We start from the raw sequence: 20,490 nt of genomic DNA, 5'->3' as shown, positions 1-20,490 counted from the left end.
GCAAGCACAAGTTATAGCTGCACCTGCTCTCCTGTAGGTCTCCCTCCCCTCGTCGCCTACTAAACTACATCTATCTTTTATCTCCGGCGGTGGTGGAGGGCAGGAGGAGCCAAATTTATTCATCGTGCGTGGATAGGATGTGTAGCGTCACAGGAGGGTGTCATCGTGCTCTGTTCATCTCCCTCGTTGAGGGATGGCGGCCAGAGTTAAAATAATGTATAGTGAGGGGCTAGAGTATTCCTTTGACTAGGGAACTACTGTGTCGTATAAACTAAAATGAGTATAAAATAATAAGACTAAATATCTACATACGAATCTCTTTTCAGCTTCTTTTTTTTTATTTATCAAATTAAATTATTTTTTTATAGGTGCGTTTTCAAATCTATCATCAATGCTGGCTGCTAGGGAGTTGCCTGGTCTGTCTTGAGGTGGCACCGTGGCAGGCTCGCTGGAGCTGGGCTCATTGACAGCCCCCTCCCGCTCAGGGCTCTCCCTCAGGGCCACAGTCAGGTTCGCCTCCTTTTGTTTCTTAAACCTTTCCCTTCCCTCGGACTCTCTCCTCCCTTGCTCCTCCTTCCCGGGCGGCGACGACTGGGCGAGCGGCGGCGCCATTTGTCACGTCTTCGCCCAGCCCTTTGCCGGCGACGAGCATCCACCAGGTATGCCCGCCCCTTTCCTTTCCTTCTGCTGTGCGAGACGGAGCACCCCAAACCCTAACAAAACTATTTGTATTCGGATCTGAATCCAGTTACCATATATTACCTACTATCTTCGATTTCGTTTTGCAAAAGTCGGGTGTACATGTGTACACCCATGTCCTATGCTGGTTCCGCCCCTGCTTCAATTGGTTTGGACATGGGTTGACTTCTAAAAATAGAGTACTGATGCTCTGAAAATTGCGCGCGCGTTCTTGGAAGAAGAGGGTTGACTCGTCTGCAGCCTCCAGAGCAGCTGAGCTGAGCTTTGGTCCTGTCTCCTGTGCTTGTGCTTTAGTGATGTGTACAAGAGTTTATGTTAGTGTATTGGTGTTGGTGTTGCGGCTCTAGGCACCTTATTTGACGACGGGTGCATGTTGTGCTCATGCCAGTTTCAGATTTATCCTGTTGAGTAGTGCGTAGGCCTGATACTATGATGCTCTCATCATTTGTTTGCTCATGAACCGTCAGGATTAGGGAGTTTTCCTTTCAGCTGTCGAATCATGCTTGTGGCGAGAGATATGGTGATATTCTGTTGGAGCTATAATTCTCTTAACGGCAGCATTTTGTACCTGTTCTGCGTGTTAGGATGCATACTAATTTTCTTAAAATAAATAATTGAATGAAAATGGCATTGGTGCACTATGTGCTGGTTTCCTTATCTGTTAGGCATGCAATGCATAGCAAGCTACCTTTCTCACCCTGATATCGAGGATTTAGGGCTAAGTGGTGGGTCTTTTCTCTCCCCTCTGGCCATGGGATAGAGTCATCAGTGGTGGCAGCAGCAGTGATGGTGCCACTGGTCATCCTGCTATGCAAATTGTCTCTATGAAGTGCTAATCCAGATTGCAGTGGGTTACATTTCTGCAACCTGCTTAGATGGGGTAATTAATTTGGTTCTAGAGTTGTAGTTCGATCTTCGACATGGTAGTAGCTTTAGGATGTGCTCCCTCCCATTCACAATTTAGAACTCTTAATTTATAGGTAAACTTTTGTTCCCATGCATCAACTGAATCTGTTTTTTTGTGAAGACGTCGAGTTATTCTCAGTGCCATGACCATGTCATGTTGACAAGACTCATGTCAACTTTACTCCACTCAAGCCAATACCTGGTCACCGCATTATCGAAAAAGTACTATTTAGGCAGTTGCAGTCCAGCTTAAGCTTAATTGTAGAACATACTAAATTTGATTTTTGGAAATTGCTAGTGAAGAGAGATTATTATGAAAACTTTATATATGTATTGGCTTTCTGTAAACAGACTTAGTGATAAAGTGGCCCATCTAACTAAATTGTCTTTCCATCATCAAAGTTCATATATGTAAGCTATGTTGTTTTGTTGTAGGCCTGTTGTTTTTCCCTGCATTGTCTTGATTAGTGTACTAGTCTTTTGCACGTAACTTCAGCTTGACATCATTTTAACTTTACAAGTCTGGCATATGGGTATGTCATAACCTTAATTTGGACTCCCTTTTGGTTAGCATAAATAGAAAATCCACAAATTTACTAATTTAGATGGAATTAAATAGCCACCAATACCATGTGTGGGGGATCCTAACTGAAAGTGTAAGGCTATGTGCTTTTCTTGTTGATCTATGACTATGAGATCTGCTTGGACTTGCATACCTTGATTATCGTTGTAGTCTGTACTTCTGTACAATGTACCTGTACTGTATGTCACTCTGAACTTCTGCATTATTCATGCTGTTGATCCATGCAACTTGCCTTGTTGTAACAGTCTGGAAGTTAGATACTTTTGCATTTGTCCATAACCTATTTGACCAATACTGGCAGGGGCTCGCTGGTTGTGCAAATACCAACTTTTAGATTATTGAAAATGGGAGCATGAAAGGTAATTTTGCCTTCCTGTCATGCATTATAGGGAGTTAACAACAAGTTAATAGGTGTTCTGATTTTTATTGATTCTTGTCTGCTTTACGGTGTACTGTTTTCTTTGTATTTTATGATCATAAGTCCCTTCTGATTTCACTTGTTCTGAGTATTCATGTATCAGTATTTATGTTCGTTCGGTTCCTTTGTGTTTGTGATATTGATATCAACCATCAAGATGAAATGTTATCTTCATGAGCTAGCATCAGTGCAGTTGATAAGATGAATTTGTCCTTAAGATGACATTTGCAAGCAAGCATCTTTTTGTTCCTTCAGTCGGATTATTTGCTGCATTCAAGCGGAGTAAAAGGCATTCACATTCATCTACGTGGATTTGAGAATTTCAATAGTTTTATAACCTGCAATATGATTTTTGTCTTCTACAATTGTTATAACCTGTAATTTTGTAATCTTTCTGTTTGATCTGGATGGAAAAAAAATCAACTGACCAAATTTGTAATTGTTTTCCAAGGGTCAGGACGGTCATTGATTTTGGACAAACAAGATCTTCCATGGAACCATCCTCACAGCCGCAGCCTGTGATGGGTGTTGCTACTGGTGGATCACAAGCTTATCCTGCTGCCGCTGCCTATGCGCCTCCAGCAATGGTACCTGGAGCTCCTGCTGTTGTTCCTCCTGGCTCACAGCCAGCAGCACCATTCCCCAATCCGGCTCAACTCAGTGCTCAGCACCAGATGGTCTACCAACAAGCTCAGCAATTTCACCAACAACTGCAGCAACAGCAACAGCAGCAGCTCAGAGAGTTCTGGACTACCCAGATGGATGAGATCGAGCAGACAACTGACTTCAAGAACCACACCTTGCCACTTGCAAGGATAAAGAAGATAATGAAGGCTGATGAGGATGTGCGGATGATCTCTGCAGAAGCTCCTGTTGTCTTTGCGAAGGCATGTGAGGTATTCATATTGGAGCTGACATTGAGATCATGGATGCACACAGAAGAGAACAAGCGCCGGACCTTACAGAAGAATGACATTGCAGCTGCCATCACTAGGACTGACATATATGACTTCCTGGTGGACATAATTCCTAGGGATGAAATGAAAGAAGAGGGACTCGGGCTTCCAAGGGTTGGGTTGCCGCCTGCTGTGGGGGCGACGACTGATAGTTATCCACCATATTACTATATGACAGCACAGCAGATGCCACCAGGAGGTGGAATGATATATGGTGGCCAGCAGGGTCACCCAGTTACGTATATGTGGCAGCAGCCTCAGGGGCAAGAGGAAGAGCCTCCTGAAGAGCAGCAGCAGCAACGATCCGCCTGAAAGTAGCTAAGAGATGATACAGCTAAGCCTTGCATGATGATCCCGAACCTAGGCCTCTAAACAAACGATTTGGTTATGTTATTGTGCCCATGATTGCTGGCCGAGACGGTTATTTGTCGTTAACTAGGAAAGAGTTTCCTAATGGTAGTTTCAACTCGCGACGCTGCCATGACAGCATTAGAAAAAGATTGTGATTTGGTAGGCGATTTGCAGCTAATGTAGTATGATTACCATTTTCTGTCTAATCGAATATTCGAACTGCTGGGCCAATGGAGGCCCTTTTATGTGTTTGCCTCTTTTGCCGGCCATTGTGCTCTTCCTAGTTCCTTGGCAAGAATCTTGATCTTGCCTCCCTGATCTGACACTCGCAAAAATATGAGACGCTGGAAACTGTCAGAAACTAGCTGTCTTTCTGAAGAGTTTTTCTTACAAAGGTAAGAAAGTGACCTCGATGCCGCGTGGTGTACTAAGAGCATCAGCAGTGGTGAGTCGATTCATCTGGAAAAGAATAAGCCACGCATGCTATGCATCTTCCTTCTCTAGTCGTGCTGAACCATCATGTGGGGCCACATGCAGTAAAAAGTTCTCATTTCTCTCTCCAAGGTACACACTCGCTGGAGGTGTGTTTCGCTGTACACGTATATTTGTTTAACATCCATGCATCGACTTAATTGGAGGTGGATTCTTTGAACTGTACAAAGCCCCGTTTGTTTCAGCTTATTGCTGATTTTGAAGGCTCGATTTTAGAAAATCTAAAAGTTGGATGATTCTCAGAATCGAGAATCGAGAATTCATAATCAGCTAGGAGTCTCGATTCTGAAAGTCATCCGACTTTTGAATTTTCTAAAATCGACCTTTCAAAATCAGCCATAAGCTGAAACAAATAGGGCCAAGATTCGGCTATTCTGCCACGAGGAAGAGTCGACCATGTACTGCCAGGTCATTCCATGATTCACTGGAGATGGCCTAATGCGCTGTTGCCGCCTCGGACGCAGGAAAGCCCCCAAAGTTTGTGATTTTCATATGAATTTAAATTGAACTAGGAGTTTAAACCTCAATTTTTGTGAAAAGATATATCAAAACGATGCACCAAGTTTTAACTTTTTTCAGAACTTAAAAAGTACGCTTTTTGATGAATTTTCCCCTTTTTCAAAATCTTGGCCATTTTCACACAACAGATGCACAGGTGTGTTCACTAGTTGCTTCCGGATGTCATACGCAGCGATTACTTTTGTATGAGGCACTAACAACAATATACTCTTGCTTCTACTGTTAGTCTGATTTCAACGGTTGGAGCAATCGTATAACGTTGCAAGCTAGCTTGAAGTAAATGATCAATCCATGGTAACAACAATTTCTATACTATTCCTGTAACCTATAGCGCCCCATGACTGATGATCCACGCTTTTGGTGACAATATGTCTCCCTATAGCCATCTCCTCGAAATTCATGAAACCTCCACAGTAAATTTCAACTGGATGCACAACTCTAGTACCTTCAAACTGGCAACAACAGCAACCGACTTCTGAAAGAAAAAAAAACAGAAAGAAAAAGTCAAATTCAACACAGAAACATCAATAATAAATCCAAAGGTTATTTTTGAGAAAAAAATGGCATGACTGAAACTGGAAATAGTCATGGGCTCACGGCTCCCCAATAACTGGAGTTGGCCTATTAGCCAACAAAAAACGGGCTCACAGCATGGACAAATAATGGTTCGACCCTCCTTGCCCCCAATTTTCTTAGTCTCAGCTTGAGGCCTTGAGCTCTGATAAAATCATCGTCCTACTGCAATAGAACGATGGGGATGGTTCGGTTTGACCCATCAGGTCATCGACCCGCTCCAAGAAAAAAAGATTAATGGAGAACCAGTTTGCCAAATGGAATGAAAGAGGAGCGGTGGTTCGACCCACGGAGGGTCGAGTGGACCGACCCAACTTCCCATTGCCTTCCCCCTGCCATCAAACGCCACAAGGGAGATATCAAGCACCTGCAGGAACGGCTGCGTGGCAGCGCCGCGACAGACCCTAGGAGCACGCGCGTGCAGCCTGTTGCTTGAGAAGTTGAAGTGATCGAGCGCGACGCAGCTGCCGCGCTGCGACGGGATCGTGCCACCAACCTTGTTCGCGGACAGGTCGAGCATGTCTAGGAAGAGGATCCTCTGGTTGTTGTTCTTGTTCGATTGGTTCAGGTGTATGCCTTGCATGACTAGAAGCAGCGCCGGCAACAAGGTCATGTCGACCTCTGAAACGAGCGCTTGAATGTGTGCACGTCGTGATACTCGTCGCCGACAGCGAACTTGACGCCAAAGTTTTGGTTGAAGCAGACATCGTCGGTGTCCGCGTAGTAACGCAGCTTGCCGACGAGCGGAGCTTGGAAGCCCACAGTCACCGCCAGGGAAACTGGACAGTGGCGTCGAAGGGCAGCAGCAGGTCTCGAAAAACAGGAGGTGCTGCAGCACTTGGTTCGACCCGCGATATCCATCGGAGCAACAGGGGTCAGCGAGCTGATTAAAAATGGAGCGGTCGGTGCTCCACATCAAATGGATCACTGGACCGGATATGGTTCGCTAGCTCCAAGGTCGATCCACGCCCATCTTTACTGCAATACAACTACATTTCCAAAAATAACAACAACAATAACAACACCGCAACACAACCAACCAAAATTTTTTTGAGTAACTGCAGCAATCTTAATATTATAATAGTACATCAGTTCTGGGGAAAATGTACTAGTTGCGAGATACTGAATTTACAAGTAAGGAGAATATGACAAAAAAAAATCAATTGTTGCTGGAAATTGATGAGTCTTCCTTTCCTCAGTGTTGCGTAGATCTTATATCAGCGTTGCGTACATCTTATATGAAACCACGCACGCCCTGTTGCAAGTGTCAGGCTTTTCCTTTCCTCAGCTATCCGCCGGTCGTATACCAGCCTAAAATCATTGCCTTTTCCTTCTTTTTTGAGATGATGATTGCCTTTTTCTCGGTGAAACAACAAACGCTTTGAAACATCACCTTGAGCCAAAGGAGAAAAAAAACAGCCATTGTTACATGCCTTAATCTGTTCCAACCTTAAACATAATTGATTTCTTTTAATCTGTTTTTAGTACAGATGTTCTGTAGGTTGTCAGATGATGTGTTATATATGGACCCAGCTAGAATGAAGGGAGTACTTCACAGCTAAGGTACATGTATGTCATATGCTTTCTTACGTCCTGTACTCCTCACTACCAAGTCAGCATAACCTCCATGTATTTGTGCCCCCATTTCATTTTGCGCTGCAAGATGGCAAACGGCATCCAATGGTGTCCATCCCCCGTACACATGCATGCCCGCCTAACCACAACAGAAAGCTCACCAGTAGGTTAATCTCTTACTGTCTTCAAGACGAGCAATTGCTGAAAGGGACCTAATGTCCCTCCTGCAGCAGCAGAGACCGTATCAAGCTCCTGCAGCCCCTGCAGGGCAAACAAGCTTAAGGTACTGCCTAAGCACTTGCCCATGTTTCAGTAATTACCGCTTAAGACACAGGCAAGGTATGCCGAGAGAGTCTAAGGCTTGCAATCCAAGAAGGATAATCCAAGGGGTAGGAAAAGAAACATAGAAACAATGTTTTAGTACTTGCTACAGTAGCAACGACCACCTAATTAAGACTGTTATCAACACAACGTGCTGTTCGTTTATTTTATTATATAGAGATACATATGATGTGCCATTCGGAGATGGGTCTGTTTGGATGTTCTGTTAGTCTAAACATATTCTAATTTTCAGGGGAATTTACTTTATCTTGGTGGCATACTACACTTTTAGATAGTAAAGATCAGAAAAGCACAGCTCATATTTAGAAAATTCTACATTGCACAAGCTGTGTTGTATATTTAATATATTTAAAATATATTTACTGAAGATCAGTATAAGCAGGAGAGTGTGTTCTACTTGTAGCATATTTAGGTTCCACCAAAAAGCATGAGTATCTCTTGTTCCTTAAAAGTTTTTTTTTCTCTTTTGCCATTTGCTTGTTCTTCGTCGCAACTCGCAACGGCTGATTTTCACTGTTGATGTCCAAATAAGGCTAATCATAATGGGAGATTTCATATCCCAATTTCCAAGAATGCCGCATCAGCTTGGGGGATGAATGAAACACTATGCCTCAATGGAGAGTTTCATTTCACTGTTTCCAAAGCTAACCAGTGTAATTAAATGCTAGTTGATCTAGTGGTGCATGGAATCCCCCGTGAAACAACGGCGGTCACAGTGGTCGTTTCACGCCATTTCCAACGTCTTGGAAATGAGTTAGCAGAGTGTCGTGTGGATGAAACTGGTTCCTTCTCTTCCCTCATTAAATCAGTGCCACATCATCAAAAATGCTAATGTGTCATGGTAATTAATGTCACGAAACTCGCCATGAAACCCCATTATGATTAGCCTAAGCATGATGATCCAAAAGTCAGATGAAGGAATAATCTGAAACTTTTGGACCAAAGCATTTTAACATATTTTATGGCTTTCACTTTTGCTTAGCTCTAAACCCTCTTAACCTTTGAGCGGGCGCGCTTAGAAGTAGCTGCTTTAGAACTGCTGTTTGTATACTGTTTCGTTTTGCTCCTAATGAAATGAAACGAGGGGAGCTTCCCTTCTTTCTAAAAAAAATTCAGACACGAGAGAGATCCACTTTTGGGCTCGTATGCGTCAATTTCTATACACGATGCTGCGATATCTAAATTTGCTGCGTACTTAAAAGTTCTTTAATGGAGTATTATGCATCTGGCACATATCCTTAAGCAAGAGAAAGGAATCTAAAAAACAGTGAGCTTCAATTCTCTCACTGACACTATAAACCTGCCATGGAACATAATAAACCTAGGCAGTGGGGTCATATTTGCACATTGGCTAATAATGACTATCAGAGCTTATCGCTGCATTTTCACCTCTCCCCATGTCTTCATGAAATTAGAACCCTCGTGGACCTCACACCACACAAAGTCACTGGCAAGCTGAGGGTCTTCTTTCCCTTGCTACAGTTGAGAGAGGCGAACAGAGTGGCGGCTAGAGTGCCGATTTGGTGGCTGCCGGTTCTTTTGGTCCTGCGCGGCGGATGGGGCGTTGGTGGTGACGGCGGTGACGGTGGCGACATCCACGCTGCAGACGGTTTGGTTTCCATGACGGCGGCAGTGAGGCGGGGGCACCGTCGCTCCTTGGGAATAAGGTACTCCGACCCTTCCCCTGCCTCGTCGGCGTCTTCTCCACCGCCGGCGATGGGTTTATGAGGTTCTGTACAGGAGTCAGTCGCTCGGCACTTCGTTAGCTTCTTGCGGGGGTGACGGCGACGAGCTGCAAGGTCTTCGGATGGGCGACTGCATGATTTATGGTCTGCAGGCGAGTGGAGCTTCTCTCCTCCTTTGCCGTCTCCTGGCGGTGTGAGAAGCTCCAGGGTGAGGCGAGCACGGGGTGTATCCCCGGCCGATGTTTTTTCGAAGTTACATTCACCTCGTCGATGATGGGGTTCTGCTGCGGCTCCTTCCAACGCCTGCAGGCTATGGTGCTTTGCCTGATCTCGGTGTATGTCCCCTGATGGCTGGTTCCGGCGTTCGTCTGCGCGGCGGCGACGGTTCTCAGCACCTGGAGATGTATTTGGCAGGCTCAGAGGACCTGGTTGTAGTTTTATCTTTAATCTTTTCTAGGGTCCTTTGTGTAAGTTGGGTTGAGCAGTTGCTTTGTCCGCAATCTGATCTTCCGAAAGCTCAACCTGGCTATCTTTGCTTAGAGAGCTTATATTTTGTCACTACACACCTATTTATTGAAGCGCAATTGATCTTCTTGGATTAGTGTCTCCTCTGAGAGCACATCATTTTCGTCAGATTTAACAAAAGTATTACGAGGCACTATCAAATTCTCCCTATGTCATATACAGCAGGATTAACGGACCCTTCCTTCAAGGTTGGCTCGACAACAGTACGAGGTCATGAGTGGCAGCAATCAAGCAGAGCCGCCTTCATCTGCCGAAGTCATTAAGAGCTGAATTTAGAAATGCATTAACACAAATTTCTAGTCTGAAAACTATGAACTTTTTTTTCAGAAAGAATGAAACAAGGCATTCGAAAAGAAACCTGGAACGATTCCAGCGTTAACTAATAAGAAGGATAGAGTTTTACCTGTAAAGAAAAACTTTAGTCTCTGCGATCTTTAGAAAGCACATGGCCGTCATTATGATTGCTTTTAGTTCTGAAAAGTGTATATTTGTTAATCTCATTTCTAAAAAAACTATGTTCATTAATCTACTATCCATGTCTATTAAATTCTTAGGTGACAAAATAAATAACAATGCATGGTATCTCGGAAAAACTATGCATGATAATTTTGTATGGGACTGTTACGCTCTCTGCCAAGTCTAGTTTCCCTGCGTAATTGGGTACATATCATTTTACTCAGATCATAAAAACAACAAAGGGCAATGCTCTACAAAGTACAAACATAATATTTCACAGGACTAACAGGATCCCTATATGCTGCAAGGCAACAGCATCTTCTACCAGAATTGCTGAGTGATAAGACGTGCATATATAAAATTGCTCATATAGAACAAGTATCTCATGATAGCGGTATCAATGAATGATATGCTAGCCTTAAATAAAATTGTTGTACATCTGGCAGCTTCTTAGTGACGCCATATTTGTGATTATCAGATGGCAATGCAAAATTGGTGAGTCTGCCCAAGTTTGTGATCATCAGGTCAGAGTATTAGTGCCACCCAAGCTTGTGACAATCAGGTGCTATGATAAATTGTCCCTAAAATATCATGATATAGAGTTGGTAAGCTTTCAGTCCTGTAAACCAACCTGAGATTTAACGTTGGTAGCATAGAATAGGAGTAAAGGGGCTGGACATTTTGTCGAACACCTTGGAGGCAGGGGAGGCCACGCTGGTCGCTTTCAAAGGGCATTGCAGCCTTGGAGGGATGGCGCAGCCGCTGGAGGCCATAGATGGAGCTGCTGCTTGCGCCGACATCGCGTTGACCTGCAGCCGTGGAAACTGCTCTCCGAAGTGACCTCCATCATTGCACTCCGGGGAGGGGGAGCAGCACACGGGCATGGTCCAACGCATGGACTGCAAACTGCTGCATTGGACATGGCTCAAGCGCTACCCACGTTGAAGTACAGGGGATAGCAGGGCAGAGGTGGGGGAGCGGAGAAGAGAGGGAGGTGGCTGGCCGCGGCGTCCCCGGCAGCACGCAAGCTGAATTGGAGGCCACGGGAGGTGGGGACGATGCGGCGGCCGTGGCAAGGGGAAAGGAGTCGGGGCCGGCGGACGACAGGCGGACGGCGGGTGGTGCTGCAGGCAGAGCGAGGCGCAGGAGCGCCGCGCAGACGAAGGGCGGCCGGCGGCAGCGCAGGTTACGAGCGGGTTCGCGAGGATTCGCGAGCGCCGTGGGTGTGCGGACGGGCGGGAGATCCGGATAGACCCGTATCGGACGGCCTACGTCGCGAGTTGGGCGGATCCGATCCGACGGTTAGCGGTTTAACGGGCGACGTGGCCCGACTTTACGCCCGAGTTTCCGTCCAGATTTCGTTATGAAGAGATGAATCATGATCATGCAAGTTCTAAAATCCTGCTTCATTCTTGTACCACCTATCCTGCGTTATATACCTGATTTATTTATTTTCCTTTTTGGTTGTGAAGCAACTCGTCATTGCACGTGTTCGGGCTGTGTTTGGTTTAGCTTTCTAAACTTGCTTCTGCTTCTAGAAAGCAGAAGCTGAAGCAAAGGGGTTCAGCTTTTCTGCGGCTGCTTTGAAAAAGCTGCTTTTCTGCAGTACAAATTTGAAAGCGGGTTGTATTCTACTTTTGCAGTTTTTCCGAAAACTACACATCTACTATTGGTCACATATATACCATTTCAATTCTTTTTTATATATAAAAAATAAAAAATTTCATATATAGGAAAATAAAAATAAAAAAGAATAAAAAAAGTTAACTCCAAATATTTATATATATATAAAAATAAAGATTTAAAGGAAAAAGAATTTGGTCATCACAAAGAAATATTGTATACTGTCAATTTGCATAAAGACAATATATAACTTTTTCACAATCGACAACTCACAGCAGTTTGAACAAAACGACTTTCAGCTTTTTCACAGCAGACATCTCAAATCAATTTTTTCACAGCAGATATCTGACAACAGCTTTTTCACAGCTCACAGCTGAACCAAACGCACCCTCAATCTAGCGTACTACTGAACGAAAAAAACAATCATCTGAATCGACTAGTGTGGAAAAAATATAAGCGGTTTTCCTCCGTAAACTGATATGAACTTTCAATGAGTGCTTTTGGATTAACTTTTACACTTTTTACTCTCTGAATTTGTACAATTTTTTTGAAAAATATGAATTTGTACAATAAGTGGCTAGATAGGAGAAAGAATCTTGACGTGCTTGTCATGATCAACTGAAGAGAAACCGAGTTGGTGAGCACTTCAACTCTATGGGCTGTTCTACCATTTTTCATGCGTCAGCTATAAAAGGATGGCGGTTTCTTTTCACTATCATCACTGCACAAATGGAAGCCACGTCCCCTTTCTATATATATGCACAGCATGCAAACAGTCATGAGTATACAGATCAATTTTTGTTTGGGTGTGAGATGAGCAGGTGGCCAATCATATCTACGGGTAAGAATGCACATCGGTACTGGTACAATTAACTTTTGGTTACTGCAAAGTTTTTCTAAAAATCAACTAGCATGTTTACACAGTTCTGATGAACTCAAGTTCTTGTGCTTGCTCGTATGTTTGCTCTGTGTGTGCATATATATGCGCTCAGAAATGGTACTGTTAACACTTCAAACATGAACACGAATAGCCAGTTATGAAAGTGCATTAATGTTCTTCCAAAAATTTACTTTGGCATTGCTAATTGGGACATGGTATCCGACAATGGTAATGGCAGGATAATTAGTTAGCAATTTCTCTTTCTTCAGTAGGACTGAATTGATTAGTCTAGGAAAATGATTTAACACTTATTAGTTGGGTTCCCAGAATTTGGATAGTATTGCCTTGCATATGGACTAGTTATTTTTCTTTTTGTGAAGAAACAAATGGACACAGTTAGTAGCATACCTCCTCAAAAATACACATCTGAATTTGAGATGCACCAACAAAAGGAACACTGAAGTTATCACATCTAATGGCAAGAAAAAAAAACTATATCACATCATGCATGATGCAATATATCCCCCGGCATCAAATTCGCGTAAAACACCGAACCATGCATAGATTATATGAACCCTAGCCAATCCATAAAATGATTCTTGCATTGGCAGAAAAAAAAGGATCTCAAAAAATAATTCCTGCCAAATTAATCAGGAAATTCCTCCTTGCCAAAACTGGACTAGTGCAGGCCAACCCCACCACCACTAGTCCAGCCCATCTGAACAAGCAGGTGGCATCATGCAGTCCCCATCAAGTCAAGCAAGCAAGCAACCATCCACTGCGATTCAATGTGCTAGCAGAGCAGCAGCTAGGGTTTCCCGGGTCGTCACCTGCCATAAGAGGGAGGCGTCCCCGCCGCTGGCTCCTCGCGGCCCTCCGCCGGAACCTGCCCAGATCGGCAAAGCCGGAGGGGACCGGGCTGGGCCACGCCGTCAGAGGGCGGTTACACTGAGACGACTGAGCTCGACGTTGCTTTCCATGGCGCCTTGTGCGGCCATGCAGATCGATGCTTGCCGCGAGCTCACCAGCTCACACGCCTCCTCTCACAGGCCCTCACTTGCCTTGAACGTCCATGAGCAGCAGGTAGACGACCTCTGATCTGAAGAATAAACCTGCTGCTTGGGTGCTGTGCGTTTCTGAAGATCGGGGGTGTGCGTCACAGACTCGCAGGGCTCGTGCATCCGTGCAGGAAATGCATGATTGCGTCGAGCTTATGTGTACACGCAGGGATGTGATGAGAGGAGCAGATGCAGATGCGTGGACTGGTCACATGATTTGGATATTTCTCACTTGCTTTGACCCGTTGAGTGGCTTAGGGAGCTGCATGTAAACACACATGATATGCACTGCAGTGGGTAAACGTTTAAGGATCGGCGGTGCATTTTACTTATATGGCCGTATATAATTTTGAAGTTATTTGGTTGTAAGAAAAAATGGCAAGAGTGTTCAAAGGTAGAGTAGCGGGTGGCTTTGCGCGTGATCATGGACGCCAGTCAGGAGGGACGGTGCTGGATCACGGCTGGCATGGTTGGCTTGTTGTTCTTTATTACCTTTCAAACGGCTAGTTTTCCGTTGTGCTTAGCCGTATGCCGTTTCTTCTTCTTTCCTTGCCTTGTAACTTTTTTCATTGTCTTTTGCTGTTAATTCGGGTGCGTTTTATAAAGTTCTGTTTCTTTCTTAATGAAATACTTGCCCAGACAACTTCTTAAAGAAATATTTTTTATGAAATTAAATAAGGAACTTTTTGGAATTTAAAGAAGGGTTTCATTAAGCACTTCGTAAATCTGTGCCAGATTAAAGTCTGAAAAGATCCACATACATATAGTAGACGGCCAATCTGCAGCAAGGAACAATAAAACACACATTAGTAAAAATTTGGTATGTACGCGCTCCCTCACAGTCAAAGATCAAGTTACTGCTGGGGAGTAGCATTTACGGTGGCAGGAGGCCGGGTACTAGAGAAGCCGGCCAGGCCAGCACTCTGCACCTTGCTCTCCTTCTATATATGTCCCTCCTTCTGCCCCTCCTGCCTTTGCCTTTCAAGCAAGCACCTCTACAAGGTATAGCTCAGCCCTCTCTCTCTCTCCCTCTAGCTACCTCCATCTACTCCTCTGTGATTATTTCAAGAAAAATGTAGCCTTTTCTAGTTCTTCATCCTTCGCAATGGAACTAGACAAAATTTCTACTTCTGATTGTGCCCTTTTATACATATCAGGTTTTCTTTATGTGACTGCTAGGTTCATTTTGAGCTCATGCATGTGCCTCATGCTTGTAATTCCAACAAGATTCAACTCGTGTTCGTCCATTAGCGCGTTAACCCCTTTGTTTGCTGCTTCCTCATGCAGGCAAAAGCGAGTTTGCTTCTTCCTGATCTCCCTGGCAGCTAGCTCTAGCGGGAGATCGACGTGCTGCCTTTGGATCGATCGTAGCCGCCGGCCGCCGGGCGCCATGGGCCGCGGGAAGATCGAGATCAAACGGATCGAGAACTCGACGAACCGGCAGGTCACCTTCTCCAAGCGCCGGGGCGGGCTGCTCAAGAAGGCCAACGAGCTCGCCGTGCTGTGCGACGCGCGCGTCGGCGTCGTCATCTTCTCCAGCACCGGCAAGATGTTCGAGTACTGCAGCCCTGCCTGCAGGTTAGATCCACCATCCCGAACCGCCGATCGATCAGTTTTCTTGGTTCTCCAACACAGTTTCTTTGCCCAGGCTTTTGTTTCTGCCTTGTTTTAGGGTTTTGCAGAAACAATGAGTTATTACTGACCTTTCAGATTTTCCCTTGGTCTGTAGTTTTCTGGCTCAAGTATTTCAGAACATTGATAATCTATAGGATTTCAGAACATTGAAAATCTATATATGAGTATGATCTACAGCTAGTCTAGTACGTTTCACTTGTAGCTAGTGTGCAGATCTCATAGATGATTTCCCCCTTTTCTTGGATTCACCCTGCTGCCTTCTTTAATTTTATTTGGTTCTTCAGCAATCTGTTTGTAACTACGTACACAATGGAGTGCATGCATCCCTTGATTTTTGCTGAACTGCAAAGAATTCATGGTCAAAATAGGCACAGGAACAATTATTAGTACTGATGCATCACAAACCCTCCTGATGCTCTTTGTAATTTCCTTGAAATCGAACTACTTGCGCACTTGTTTTCACTCTAAGAATCTGGAAGTTTTTCTTCTTTTCAGCTCTCGTGATACCAAAGTTAAGTGGTTTCTTAAGCATGTTAATCATATAAGCATTGATACAGCAGAATAGAATGTCTACTGATTTCTCTGTTTAGCTTGTATTTTAAGTAGCCTATGAATCTAAGATATTTATAATCCGTGCAAAATCTGAAATTCCAAATCCATGTTGATGTTAACCAAACAAAACGAAATTAAATTCCTCGAGTAATTTCGCTACCTTACTGAGATACAGTTACATCATTAGCCTCAGATGCTTATTAGCGATGATAAATGGATCTGTAAATCGCACCGCAATTAAATTACTAACTTTCTGACATGCATAAATATGTTTGTTATTACGATGATGTTTGACAAATTTAAATTCAGCTTGAAGGAGCTGATTGAGCAGTACCAGCACGCTACCAACACCCACTTTGAGGAGATAAACCAGGATCAGGTAGTCTGAAGTCCGAACACAAAAACATGAAGTACTCCTAGTAATTTAACTTCTCTTTAATTATATGAGCATGGTATATATATAACCAGTCGAGTTTTTGTGCAGCAAATATTTGTGGAGATGACGCGGATGAAGAACGAGATGGACAAGCTGGAGACGGGCATAAGGAGGTACACCGGCGACGACCTCTCCTCGCTCACCCTCGACGACATCAGCGACCTCGAGCAGCAGCTCGAGTACTCCGTCTCCAAAGTTCGCGCGAGAAAGGTATTACATTACTAGTTGCAGTTCTTGCAGATCCAGTTGCAGTAGTACACCAAGTAATTGGTGTGGTACTAGTTCTATCAATGTACTGTGATCACCACCTGATCAACAATGCCTGAATCCTTGTTCTCTTGCAGCATCAGCTCCTGAACCAACAGCTTGACAACCTGCGTCGAAAGGTAATCCACAATCCAACAGACATGTTTTCATGATCATATGAGTGCTGGATCGGTTCTTAATGCAATTGGATCTGTCAATGGACAGGAACACATCTTGGAGGACCAGAACACCTTCCTGTACCGCATGGTACGTGATCCAGAAATGTTCTTCTGTTCTTCAAGCTTGATTCTATCTTACCTGCGCTGGGCTCCGCAGATCAACGAGAACCAGCAGGCGGCGGCGCTGCAGGGCGGCGAGGTGAAGCTGGGGGAGATGGCGCCGCTGGCGATGCTGCCGCCGCCGGCGTTCGCGCCGCCGCACTCCGGCTGCTACTACGGCGGGGAGTCGTCGAGCACGGCGCTCCAGCTGACGCCCGCGGCGCCGCAGCTGCACCCCGACGTCGGGTTCCGGCTGCAGCCGACGCAGCCCAACCTGCAGGACCCGGCGTGCGGCGGCCTCCATGGCCACGGCCTGCAGCTGTGGTAAGCCCAGCCCAGCTAGCCTAGCCATGCACACATCTGATCACTCAGGTGTGTATATTTACATCTTTCTGTTTTTTATCCTATAAATAAATTTGTAGTTAATAACTATTTGTTTGTTGCAGATTAACTGTCCATGGGGAGGAGAAGACTGTCATGCATGGTGGAAGAGGAGTTTATTTGGGTGTTCAGAGAGCTCATACATATCATCATCAGTTGGCATCTGAAAAGATATATGTATGTATGTATGTATTAGCTAGTATATGGATAATTCAGTTGTGCTTCTGAGAAATACAAGTCAGTAGCCTAATTGGTCGGAACTGAAACCCTCTCGTATAATGCATGGTTAATTAGTGGGATCGACCTAGGTTTGTGAACTCCGGTCCGTGCAATGGTAATAACAGTATTATGGTAATGTTCGGTGTTTATGTGAGTATGGTGATTTTTTAAACTGTGAGTATGGCGGTTAAATTCATAGCGTGAGTGTGATGGTTAAAACCATAGCTTGTGCGGTTTTTTTTCTTCTTCTCAAATATGAGCTGATCTCTAGTTTACACCTTGATTATTACTACTCACATATTAGGCTATCAAGACCTTTTTGTTGCGAGGAAATCCTTGACTTTTTGAGTTGGGTTATCCATAATTTTTGATATTAGCAAAGCTATACGACGATGCCATTAGATCCCAGCATTCCAATATTCGTCATAAGAAATTAGCATTCCATTGAACCATTCGTGAATCACTCGCTACCATCATGACCTAGAATATAGTTAGAAAGAGTGGTCGTAATGCGATCCATCTTCATAAAACACTCACATCCCAATACCGCTTATTACGTGCTTGCGCTACTTTATTACAATTTCTTGGCTTAAAAGTTGACAGAAAATGGTACATCGAAACTATCAACCATTGGGGAAAAGGAAAACTATCAACCATTGGAGACTTCAGCTCTCGGATGATGCACACGGACACTAGAGGAGCTCGGTCAAAGTCTTTAGAGTAGAAAGCTTGCTTCACCTGCACCGCGCCGGTCTCGACGATGGCTTTGGAGACATCGGAATTGGGAATTGGATGGGAACCAGCAGCAATTGTGCACGTGAGCGGACCCATCCCGATCAGGAACGGGTCGCCACTGACCGTCAGATCGAGTATGCACGGCCACGATCGCCACCCGGTAGAGTCCCTTTGCGTAAAAGCCCTCTCCCACTAGGCTGGATTACCGTCCGCTTCTGATCCACCGACTTGGCGGGCCAAAAATACATGGGCCTTGCATCCACTTAGGCCCAACACGAGGCTCCGAGAGAATTCCCCCAAACTGCTCGGTACCCTTCTTCCTTCTCTCAGTCGGGCGGCGGACCGGGACGGGGACGAGGACGAGGCCGCCGACGGCGACGATGGGCGGCGAGGGGAAGTCGAGGAAGCGCCGCTCTTCTCCCTCCTCAGGTACCCGGAGATCCCTTTCGCCTCCGCTCTCGCGGTCGAACCCATCATCCGCTTGATTGTTTTGCTTCGGAGCGGTAATCCTCTTCTCTTGGTTGTTTCAGGGGAGGAAGAGGGGAGGGAGCGGAGGAGGCGGGATAAGAAGGATAGCAGGAGGAGCAGCCGGGAGGACAGGGAGGAGGACGACGACAGGCACAAGAAGAGGAAGAAGAGCAAGCACAGCGACAGGGAGAAAGCCAAAGGTTGGGTTCTTTCTGTCGTCACAGCCACCAACCAGCTCTGGGGCTTCAATACTTTCTGTTCTATGTCTGTATCCACTTATCTTTGTGTAGTTTTGTTCTCTGAACCTCTGTATGTTAGGCTGTTAGCTCAATTTCTGATAGCTCCGAGTAGGCGAGTACACATGATAATGTGCAATGAAGTGTTGCTAAGTTTTGGTTTTGATGTGTGTGTGTGTGTTTGTTTGCATTGCAGAGAGGGATTCGAAGGAGAGACATTCCAAAGAGAAGGAGAAGAGCAAGAGAAAAGACAAGGATGCAGTGAGTTCAATGAACCATATCCTCTGTTTCATTGGCCATTACTGAATAAATAGTTTGCTTAGGAATGATTTGATTTATCTGAACATGGTAGATAAATTGCTGTAGAAGATTGAGCTTTTCATGGGTATAATGGTCTGACAGTGGAACACTGCTCTGAAATAGAACCAATTTGAGGAATAGTGTTGGCTTACCGTACAAGTAAAAGTGCAGACCCAAACTTAGAACTTGTTTCCAGTTTTAGGTGTTTCTTGAAAGAATGAATCAGGGAAATCTCCAAGAATCTATTTCTCATCTGTAGGCTGAATAGAAGATCGAAACTTGCCATAACGTGTTTACCTTATGATGAATTGAGGAACATGATTTGTTGTTAGCATTAACCTGAAATAGCTATGTAAGTAAGCTGTAAGCACTTAGTGCTTTATAGGATGTTGCTTTCTTCATGCAACCTTTTATGCTGTAACGGACTGAAATATAAGTACGTACATTTCTGAAAGTTTTTTACAACCATGGTGTGCTTACATTGAGTATGATGTTTTTTACATGTCATGGTTTCCTGAATCCTGATCAGTTGGTGGCAATGAGATTCTTTTATATTCAAAGTAACTAGTTGTTAAGAACCAATGGTTCTTTTATATTCAAAGTAAATAGTGAATCAAATTTATTTGACTGGGCCAATGGGGTATGTATCTCATTGCAAAGACATGACTGATTGACATTTACTGAATTCAGTTTCTCTTTTGCCCAGACCCTTTGTCCCGCCTTGAATTATCCTTGTCTCTCATATTCCCCCCTTGCTGAAACAGGTCTTCAAAGAAATATCTAAAGATGACTACTTTGCAAAGAACAATGAGTTTGCCACCTGGCTGAAGGAAGAAAAAGGCAAATATTTTTCAGATCTTTCTTCAGAGTCTGCTCGTGATCTGTTCCTAAAGTTTGTGAAGCAATGGAACAAGGGAAAGCTGCCATCACAATACTATGAGGGGATTACAAGCGGTCCACGATCAGCACACAATTGGAACATCAAAGCATGAGGCATGTTCTGCTTCATCATGGTCTGCAGCATGAGGCATCTTGTGTTTTTCCTCGTGGGATTTTCACATAGTTGTGGACCTGTGGTGTACCAGTACCAGTACAACTACTTTTGATCTTCTAGGTTATTGTATTTAAGCTGATGTGCAGAATGTGTTTCTAAAGCAGGAGGGTAAATCATAGGTCTCTCTACTCTCTAGTATCCAGTGTTTAACATTAATGCTAGTTTTTCAATGATCATTAGTGTTGGATCCTGAAGATGAGCAAAGCACCTGCTGTTTCCTGAGAAAAAGCTTTGCTTTGACCGTAAGGGCATGTTATGTTCCTGCAATGCTAATATCTAAGGTTTTCAACAGCAGCATTACATTTACAT

The 20,490-nt window shown here is 44.4% G+C and overlaps 3 protein-coding genes and 1 long non-coding RNA gene across 7 annotated transcripts; 3 read left to right on the top strand and 1 right to left on the bottom strand.

The window, feature by feature from the left end:
• Nucleotides 1-470: 470 nt before the first annotated feature.
• LOC112894610 (nuclear transcription factor Y subunit C-4-like) lies at nucleotides 471-4,182 on the top strand. 4 transcript variants are annotated; one of them, XM_025962385.1, is made up of 3 exons: nucleotides 521-659; nucleotides 2,490-2,547; nucleotides 3,064-4,182. In XM_025962385.1, exon 3 carries the CDS (start codon nucleotides 3,098-3,100, stop codon nucleotides 3,872-3,874), a length of 777 nt encoding a protein of 258 aa, XP_025818170.1. In that variant the 5' UTR covers nucleotides 521-659; nucleotides 2,490-2,547; nucleotides 3,064-3,097; the 3' UTR covers nucleotides 3,875-4,182. The 4 variants fall into 4 exon arrangements, with proteins under 4 accessions (XP_025818183.1, XP_025818170.1, XP_025818162.1 ...); XM_025962377.1 differs by having other exon boundaries at nucleotides 3,058-4,182; XM_025962398.1 differs by lacking the exon at nucleotides 2,490-2,547 and having other exon boundaries at nucleotides 471-659; nucleotides 3,058-4,182.
• A 4,521-nt stretch (nucleotides 4,183-8,703) lies between these two features.
• LOC112876372 lies at nucleotides 8,704-11,202 on the bottom strand. The gene is made up of 3 exons (XR_003225301.1): nucleotides 10,712-11,202; nucleotides 10,028-10,097; nucleotides 8,704-9,871 (listed from the first exon to the last, which is right to left on the bottom strand). It is a non-coding gene; the product is annotated as an uncharacterized LOC112876372 (long non-coding RNA).
• A 3,732-nt stretch (nucleotides 11,203-14,934) lies between these two features.
• LOC112875271 (MADS-box protein ZMM17-like) lies at nucleotides 14,935-17,398 on the top strand. The gene is made up of 7 exons (XM_025939068.1): nucleotides 14,935-15,219; nucleotides 16,138-16,207; nucleotides 16,313-16,474; nucleotides 16,609-16,650; nucleotides 16,736-16,777; nucleotides 16,847-17,160; nucleotides 17,235-17,398. Exons 1-6 carry the CDS (start codon nucleotides 15,032-15,034, stop codon nucleotides 17,114-17,116), a joined length of 774 nt encoding a protein of 257 aa, XP_025794853.1. The 5' UTR covers nucleotides 14,935-15,031; the 3' UTR covers nucleotides 17,117-17,160; nucleotides 17,235-17,398.
• A 994-nt stretch (nucleotides 17,399-18,392) lies between these two features.
• On the top strand, nucleotides 18,393-20,487 carry LOC112877265 (style cell-cycle inhibitor 1-A). Its single transcript, XM_025941512.1, has 4 exons — nucleotides 18,393-18,552; nucleotides 18,654-18,791; nucleotides 19,024-19,088; nucleotides 19,892-20,487. Exons 1-4 carry the CDS (start codon nucleotides 18,504-18,506, stop codon nucleotides 20,117-20,119), a joined length of 480 nt encoding a protein of 159 aa, XP_025797297.1. The 5' UTR covers nucleotides 18,393-18,503; the 3' UTR covers nucleotides 20,120-20,487.
• Nucleotides 20,488-20,490: the final 3 nt, after the last annotated feature.

Source organism: Panicum hallii, chromosome 1 (genome assembly GCF_002211085.1).
Source record: "Panicum hallii strain FIL2 chromosome 1, PHallii_v3.1, whole genome shotgun sequence".
Classification (NCBI taxonomy): domain Eukaryota; kingdom Viridiplantae; phylum Streptophyta; class Magnoliopsida; order Poales; family Poaceae; genus Panicum; species Panicum hallii.
Note: the sequence above shows the minus strand (reverse complement) of the source record. Positions and strands in the feature narration are given on the sequence as shown.